The sequence below is a fragment of the Phytophthora infestans genome, genomic scaffold (assembly GCF_000142945.1).
Source record: "Phytophthora infestans T30-4 supercont1.7 genomic scaffold, whole genome shotgun sequence".
NCBI classification, from domain to species: Eukaryota; Oomycota; class Peronosporomycetes; order Peronosporales; family Peronosporaceae; genus Phytophthora; species Phytophthora infestans.
Window position 1 is genome coordinate 490,838 of NW_003303752.1, and position 9,300 is coordinate 500,137.

Here is a 9,300-nt window from a genome sequence, read left to right on the forward strand (position 1 = left end):
CCTTTAAGTAATCAGCTAGGTTGGCAAGTAAAAGTCGTGGAACGTTTGCCAGCACGTCCGGTTTGTGTTCGGGCAACACCATGGCTTGTGATTTTTGTCTTGAACGGTACTACACTAGCACACATTGTGCAAATGACAGTAGTAGGTTATCTCTATAGCGTATCGACCATCCCACCGTCCAATTATACATCGTCTTCGCTTTCGATTCTGGACCGCACGCATCTGTGGGGGCGAAGCAGAGGTGTATCGTGGTACCGGTCTTGCAATTGCTGCTGACGTATAGTTGTTGAGATCCTATTTCCGCCACAGTCAGCACTTTGGGCCCTTTCCGTCCGTAAAAGCATGCACCCACCGACCGCTGTTGAGCTCTGTAACTAATTCAGTCATAAAGACTCTTTGATGGTCCCAAGCAGTGGACTCAGGTGTTGACAAACTCTACACCTTTTCAACTTCAAAATGGCGACAGGTAAAATCAAAGTGACAAAACGTAAGTTCAAAATGACATGACACTGACACTTAATATTTATGGGAGTATTTACGTTTGGAGCTCATTAGATGAAAGAGGCAAAAAGTGGCGGCCACTACTCCCGCCAATTTTGGTGGACGCTGGCTGGCTGTACGGCGTCGATGGAATCAGTGGACACTGTTGCTGCAGTTTGTGGCCGCACTGCCTTTCATTCATTTAGCAATTCTCACTGTGCTTCCTACCCACACAGCAATGCTGTACGACGACGCTACCGTTCACCGGGTTCTCCGTGCAGCTCACGAAGGCCAAGATTGGCGCGATGTCGCGCTCAAGAACGATGTCAAGCTTCGCACTGCTTACCGATGGATCAATGCGGCCGAGGACAGCGGCAACTGGGAGGCTCTGCCTCGAAAGCCTCGTGGTGGTAAGCGCCACAGCAAGATTCAAGACGAGCACGTCGACTACCTAGTTGGTCTCATCGACGACAACTGTTACATCACGCTGGATGCGCGTGCGATCCAGATGAAAGATATGCCTGTAGGAGAATAAAGACAATATCAAGTTTGGCTTTGCTGGCTCCTATGTTCGATGTCATTTTGAACTTACGTTTTGTCACTTTGATTTTACCTGTCGCCATTTTGAAGTTGAAAAGGTGTATATCAAATGAGCGCAAGCTTCTTGGACCAGCGCTTATAGCTGTGGCCAGTGGCAATAGAGAATCGACTACGTGTGTGGTCCACATCACATGTTTTGGTTATAGTCTTTAGATGCAAGGCGATCCAGCGCCTGCTTTCCAACTGATCTAATCAAGGTCGACCTGGTAGAGGCATCTGCATTGGACACCATGTACACGATACTATTAATACCATCACACCAAGCCGCGGCCACCATCTTGAGTTCCATCGAAGCCGCCTGACGCATGTCACCTCGCGCACAGTTGTCATCCTTGCTCAATGTGTTGTGTGTCCTGGAAAGGGCCTGCTGTTGCAGCGTATCGTGACAACCCTTTCAAACGTGGTACTTGAAGAACTTGCACGGATGCATTGTAATTGTCCATATTCATAGTTCGATTGGTGCTAAACATTGGACGCGCCACTTTAAGTACATGCTGTCGGATATTTGAGACTGCTGCCAGCTCGTCGCTCAGCCGCTGAGCTTTTTCCGTCCCTACGACACCGTTCAGACGATCTTTGATATCCCTGCGATTGTCAATTAGTCTTAAATTGAGCGAAACCCACGTATAAGAGCCGCGCAAAATAAAGCGGTTCTTGCCAGCAGGCTTGCTCGGGCTGTACACAATCACATGACGTCCGCAAGCCACACTGGCTTCGTCTAGCGCCCCATTTCTCCCGACCATAATGCACTTGTCACAGGTTGTCTTGAGCAAGTTCAGCAGCTGTCTGGCGCTGGCGGCAGCGGCTTTTGCTGCGTAGAAGGAGTAACATTGAAAAATTAGGCACTGCCTGAGCAGCTTGAACCGTTTCAAAGAGAAGATACCATCGCAAGATGTCGACTTTCCGCCAAATATATCCTTTTCTGGTTGTGCACCCAAGTAATTCGCATACACCCCCTTCTTGTTCCAAGACATAAAAAAAAACATGACCCAAAAACTTCATTAACTCTGGAACTCGCTGAATACTCGAACAGGTACATGTAATCCGGGCGAAGATAGGTAGTTGTTGATGCGTATAGAGATCTTGCAGAACTTCCGATGTCACTACCGGATCAAATGCATACTAGGAGCTGCCGCCACCTTGACCAGACGCGTTGGAAGCAGCTCCTTGGGGTCATACGCTTTATAAACGTCCGCCTCATACGGATCAGACGCGTCCTCAATGGCAATGACATCCGATTCGTCACACCCAACCGGTCCTGCCAGACATGGCTGTTTTTACCTTTTGTTAATGCTCGATACTTGTCAATCACCAGCGGAAAGGTGCCGACGCTAAGAATCTCGATGCTGCTCTGGAATTGAGTGTGTAGCCACTGCATCTGAAGCGTGACTTCACTATACTTGGCTCTCTGACACATTCTTCCGGCGGTATATGCTGTACCCATAGTTGGTAGACCTTCTTCGTCGTCCAAGGCCCTTTCGACGGAGAGAACGCCACAAATTGATCGATATACAGCTGATGTAGGAGAACGGATGGTGTTGATGATGTAGCTAGTTGAGACACCCAAGGTTGTTCATCGTCCATAAGTTTCGACGAGGCCATCGCGGCGTTTTGGTCTTGTAATGTATAAGGATTTAAGTCAGACGTGCCAATAAAAACGCATACAAACTAGCCCTTACTTTGAACAGCCAAGGCACCATTTCCGCCACGACCGGAATACGCAGGTCTTGTACTGTCGTGGAGAGGACCACGGCCAACGCCACCACGTTGAACACCAGCGCCACGTTGTCTGTCTTGGCTGGTGCGCCATGTTCTCTACCGCGCACAACGCATACTGAATATGCATAACAGAACCAAGATACATACACATTCGTCAGTCGCACGCTGTAATCAGCTGCAAATTTGCGCAACACTGATTTCCTCCTCTGGCGCTGCGTGCATCTCCACATCGGCGTCGCTGCCGCCACGACCGAAAATCGCAGGGTTTGTACTGTGGGGACCCCGGGCACGGCCAACGCCGCCGCGTGTACCTCTACCACCTTGTCTTCGTCCCCAGTCAGCATCACTGCCATGTTGGTCGTTCCGGCTGGTTTTACTACGTTATCCGCAGCTTATACTGGTGACTAGAGCCGTAATGAACCGTTAGTTGAGTCCTGAAGCGTTAGAATGTAAATAAAGTGCAAATATTGCACTTCCTCTGCCCGCAAATATAAGCGGGCTACTTGTCTAAACTGTGTTCGAAAATATTAGCGGCTCTTTTACAAATACAAGTCATTAAAGAATATCGATGTATTTCGGCTTAGTGCGCTCATACAATTGCTCTTATTGTTGGCAGCCACTGCTGATCCGAGTTAAAGCGTTACGCGCTCTCAGTAGCACCATTCAATAGGCAATGGCAGGTTTTACGTCTCTACAAGTTTTCACGTCACCCAATTTAAAAATGACGGCCTAGCAAATACTATTGATCTCCAATTCGACGCCACAAAATTTGCGTCATCATATCTTTGTGACCAAGTGGCTGATTTGATTAAAACTTCGACCAGAATATTCACCATAATCCGAAACGTAATTTGGACGAATCAGCTGCCAGTTTAGCGCTTTCTGATTATCAAAACTAATTTCGACCGCTCTTACAGCTTATGCTTTCGGACAAAAGGTGGTACTAGCATTGTGTTGCTGACAGGTAGCTGCAGCTCATCTTTTTCCGAGGCGTACTTAACCACCAAAGCCGCTCTAAGGAGGAAGTATTCACCTTCTGTTCCTCGTGGATCGCCTCTTGGCTTAATGTAGCGGTATCGGCTGTCCAGGCCTCGGCTTAAAGGGATTTTTGGTGTCCAACCTGCCTTTTGTCGCGTACCCGGGAACGGAGGGGTCATTCCAGGAGCTCTGCCTCCCGTCGGGATGACTCGAGACCCTGGAATCACTCCTCACTCCGCCGTCCCGTCAGGGTGGTTCCCGTTGAACTCAACCACGCACGTGCCCCGGACCGAGCCCGTTAGGGTGGCCCTATAAGGGGCCCCAGAACGCCGGAGTCTTGGCGTCGTGTGACCAAAAGCACCTCGCGACATCAAGCCCCTTCCCAGAAGCTCTCCGTTGTCCCACGGAGGCCGACAACAAACGAAGTGAATCCTTCCTTTTTCTAATATGTAGTGTAGTGTATGTAAGGTCGAGAAGGCGTTAGGCCTCTCTTCCGGTTAGCTCTCAGCCTTATATTTCCCTCCTTCTACTCAAGAGGAAGCCAAGCCAATCAACAAACTTTTATTTTCAACTCTCTAGTGTTCCTATCTACCGTTCCTGCAGCCACTGAACAAGACCGTACTCCCTGAACAGCCGCGGACTACCCGACCCTTGAAGGAAGAGGAGGTATACGACATCTGGTGGAGAAGCAGGGTAGTCTGCTAGCTAGAGAAGGTCTTGCTTCAAGTGAAGTCTCGCGGATAACGTCAGAAGGAAGGACAAGATGTCGGCTACTAGCAACAGAGAAGATGAGAGGGCCACTGTCCGGGAAGAAGAAGGCCCGACCGATAGTCTGCCTTCGAGAATGCGACCCAGTCTGTCGACTACGCAAGGCCTCCAAAACGTGCAGAATATCATAGACCAAGCGGCTAACCGACTTGGGGGGAACAACTCTAGTGCTGGTGTCGAGCCACCCCGCGGACGCTTTGGGCTCCGGGGTCCCTGCGACCTTCACTTCGGAAGAGTTGGACTCGATGCTGACCTTGAACGGCGGAGGCGGCCGAGGTACGGTGCAAGGCTGGCTTAACTCCCTCAAGTGGTTGAGATCCATGGCCCCTCCTGAAATTGCCGCCGCTATGGAGAGAACTGGTGGGAACGGTCTCGTGGGGACTCCCCCTCCTACGACTCGAGTAAGGACTGCAATCCCGTCGTACCAAGGTTTCACAATCCGAACCCCGAATACGTCATATGGGCAGGACTTCAACCCGTTCTTCTCCCTACCAACTGTCCCTGAAAACGGTGGACGTGCTTCCCCGGCAAGTATTCCTCCGAGGACCTCTAACGCTCCTCCTTGGGGTCTCCAGCCCTCGAGTAACTTGCGAGGTGACGGGGAGAACGCTCCAGCAGTAACCGTTCCCGTTCCTCAGAGGGTTCCTTTCCAGACCTCGTCGCCTACCTTTCAAATTCCAACCCAAGGCCCGGGGTCTCGAACTTCGATTACCAGTGGAGTCGCGTACGGAGTCGACCCTACGAGAACAACCCGAGCTTCACAAGGAAACGGAGGAACTACGGCTTCTGCCGGAACCCATCAGGGTCTTGCGTATGGGGAATATGGAGGTAACTCCTACTACTCCTCGCCTACGTATGGTAATACGCCTTCGACTACTAGTGGCCAGTACGGTATGCCCACTAACATCCGAAACGCTATTCGCATGCTCCAACCCTTTTACTCGGAAGGAGCGTCGGTGGAGAAAGCTAGATCCTTCTGGGAGGCCTTCGAGAACGCCACTATCGGGCTGGACGAACCCCTGCGTCTTAGCGCTTTCAGGGAGTGCTTGAAAGGCAAGGTCGGCGAAGATTGGTGGATGTACTCGCGCATCAACAGCTTTGAGGCTCTGAGAACTCGATTCCACAACCAGTTCATCAGTTAGACCCCTTTGCAACTGGTTGAGAACCTGAAGAACACTAAACGACCCAAGGGAATGTCCGCCGAAGTGTGGGGCGACATGATTTCAAGTCTCTGCGATGATGCTCAGTGCTACGACACTCAGATGCGTTACCAGTACTTCTTGTCTGGACTTCGGAACCGAGATTGGACGAACGCTCTCACCACGACAATGATTGACTCCATCCCTGCGGCTGTGGCCATGCTGCTCCTTAAGAATATGCACCGTCCGGTTGAAGACGACTCCGAGTTCGACAATGTGCCGTCGCCTAAAGCTTCCCAAGAGAACGCTGTCCTCGAACGCATGATGAACATGATGCAGCAGACGCAGAATCTACTCGCTCAGCAACAACAGCAACAGCTTCAACAGCAACAGCAGTTGATGGAGCGTCCTCTGACGACCGCCTACGCTTCCCCAGCGATGAATGTAGCTGCTGCCTACTCTCCTCCTGATCCGAACCCCTCTCTGCACTATCAACCTACCGGAACGCTTCCTATTACGCCTATCAGGGGCGTTCGTGTGGGTCCAGACTTGCGAACCCAAGGGTCTTCTCGTGTGCGGTCGGTGTCACACTCTGGGGTGTAGTCGAATTCACTGTCGCCGCGGCAAAGCCACCTGTCCTCACTGTAAGGAAGTGGGTCACATCGGTCCTGAATGTGAGCGTGACCCTCCTAGCGGATTTCGGAACACCCAGCCGAGGAACGGACGCAAGTGCTTCCTGTGTGATGAATCGGGTCATATGTTGGCGGAGTGCCCTCCGAAGACGTCACTGAAGAGACTTGGCGGTCCGACAGGGGCGACGGTGGGACCTGTCCTAGGACAAGCGCCCAACCAGCAATGAGGGGGGCGAGAGGGAGGGGAAGGGAGTGTCGCTTCTTCCTCTTGTCTATAGATCGACACAAATGGGAACACTTTGAGCTCCGCGGAGGAGTCGACCAAGAGGTATGAAGTGTGTCCTGTTGGAGTTGGAATGAGTTCCGCCTTACCGGAAAGAAATGAAACGAACGTAAGCAATGAACATATGACGAGAACTGAAACAATACTGCCGTTTGATCATGAAGGACGTACGGCGCCCGTGTGGAACGGGGTATCGGTAGTCTCAAACCCCAACGACTGTTGGAAGACGGAGGGAGAAGCGTCTGTAAAAGAGGTAGGCTCGGGACCCGTATGGGACGGTTCCGCTATAGCTGCGCACGTCGACGCACGCTCCAATACGAACCTAAGAATGGTTACGAGAGATGACCACGAGAGCGAAATCGAAACAACGAGCGCAAAACTAAACAAGGAAGGAGAGACGAAAGAGCCCCAACTTCAGGCGTCCTCGACGGAACGAGACTACCCGTCGGCGTCAACGAACCACAAGAGTGTGGTTTCGAGCGTGCTCGATCAAGACGAGGAGAAGGGTGAATCCTATGACGGCCCTATACAGGAGGAGTTACTCGAAGAATCTCGGGTCCTCACTAGTTGTTCTTCGGGAATGCCTAGTAAGTCACTCAACTCGGCAAGAGATATTCCTTCGATTGTTCCGCATTCTCAACTAACCGGCGCTTCAGTTCGACTTCATCGAGAGGAAACAGTCGTTCTTCGAGCTCTTTGTCATATTCTACTTTCTCTTCAGCCAGCTCGGATGGCTTACCTTCTTCCAACGTATCTAGTTCTTTTTTGGTGAACACCCTCGCGAAGGAAGGCTCCTTCTCCAGTTCATCCTTTGGAGACTTAGCACTGGCGACGTCCTCAGAGTCCCTTTCGGAGGCGTCGTCTCTCTCAGGAGGGGTCACGTCTTTCTCCTGCTCGCGTGGTTCCGTTTTTGATACTGGCACTCTAGCTTCGGTAGCCCTGTATTCTTCTCGGGTTGGGCTTTCGAGTACCCCCTAGAACTGGGTCCATAAGGAGGACGGTACGTCGGAGATCGAGTGCTGGGGTATCGTTTGGGCCACGCGCAAGTTCCGCTGCTACCTTAACCGTTGCGAGTTCGACCTATACACGGACCACAAAGCTTTGACGTGGGTATTCAACGAAACTAATCGTACGAGCAACGCTAAGCTGGCTAGGTGGGCCATGGAGTTGTCTCAATTACGTTTCAAGGTGTTCCACAAGCCTGGTACTTCGATGGGTCATGTGGATGGTCTGTCCAGGCTGCATACCCAAACCATCAATGCTATCTCTATGGCGGAGCTACTCAACAATGCTGACGAGTCCCCTCCTAGTACTGTCGAAGTCGGGGAGACTACGACTCTCGACTCGACTCTGCTCCCTTCAGGGACCTTGCCCGAGGACGCTGGCGAAACTAGACCCGAGCCGTTCCCCAACGAAGAAGAGGTTACCGACCAACTCCTAGTGTCCCCCGTTGATGTGTTCGGGTTACAACAAACTCGCTTCGTGGAAGAACAGAAGAGGACACCCTGGATCCAAGCTATGATAGCGTTCCTTAGCGATGGAGCTCTAGCTCTGGACCCTCAAATACGCACCAAAATCCTGCTGATGGCCCCTAACTACTCGGTAAAGAACGGAGTACTCATGCGTCGCGTACACCGGAAGGCTCGCGCTGGACCGGCGTCTACTCTTGAAGTTCCTGTGATTCCCCTGCCTTTCATATCGACGGTACTACATCACTGTCATAAGGATGTACTTGCCGCTCATGTCGGAGTTACTAAGACGCTCGACAAAGTGCGCAAGCACGCTTACTGGCACGGCTGGACGAAGGATGTGGCCGAATATGTTCGGGATGCACCGTTTGCGACAGTGGTAAAGGCTATCGCCCTTGGAGAAATGGCCGAATGCAGCGGATGCCCGTACAAGAACTATCCGGACCTTTCTCGCTATTGGTGGTGGACGCCATAGGTCCCTTAGTGGCTACTCCTCGAGGCAACAAGTTCATACTCGTCTTCGCCGACTATTTTACTCGATGGGTCGAAGCGTTCCCTGTGGCCCGCTTGGACACTGTAACGTTCGTAGAAGTTATGGTGAACGAAGTGATCTCGCGGCACGGAGTCCCCGAGAAACTACTGAGCGACCAAGGATCCAACTTCATCTCGAACTTGGCACGATCCTTCTACGAAACACTCGGAATCAAGAAGTTGTTTGGAGCTGCTTACCACCCGCAGACTCAGGGGCTAGTCGAACGCTTCAACGGCACGCTGATCGGGATGCTTAAGATGTATGTCAACGAAGCTCAAAACGACTGGGACGTATATCTTCCCCGAGTACTGTTTGCATACCGTTTGTCTTATCACGAGGCCCTTAAGGCTCACCGTTCTTCAGCCTGTATGGCCGGGACCCGGTGTTGCCTCTGGACCTCGCGTTTCTCAACACGAACAACGGATGGAAGAGTAACGAAGTCGCTAGCTACAGACGAAAGCTATTCTTATCTCTACGGGATACGAGACGATTAGTAGAGCGCCAACTCTTGAAGGTTCAGGGCAGACACGAGCAACGACTGAGCAACCAAGTACCGATTAAGTTCAAGGAGGGAGACCCAGTGTGGGTCTACCAGTACTTCCGAGCTCGTCGTTGGGAAAAGACCACGAAGAAGCTCGCTTTCGCGTGGCATGGTCCGTACCGTGTGGTCGGGATCGTGGGAGAGAACTCCTATCGAGTA

At 51.7% G+C, this 9,300-nt stretch overlaps 1 protein-coding gene across 1 annotated transcript; it reads left to right on the forward strand.

Annotated features, from left to right (window-relative positions):
- Window positions 1–456: 456 nt before the first annotated feature.
- PITG_05122 (uncharacterized protein) lies at window positions 457–1,015 on the forward strand (the record flags this gene model as incomplete). Its single annotated transcript, XM_002998777.1, has 2 exons — window positions 457–487; window positions 717–1,015. The coding sequence occupies 2 exons, from the start codon at window positions 457–459 to the stop codon at window positions 1,013–1,015; spliced, it is 330 nt and encodes a 109-aa protein (XP_002998823.1).
- Window positions 1,016–9,300: the final 8,285 nt, after the last annotated feature.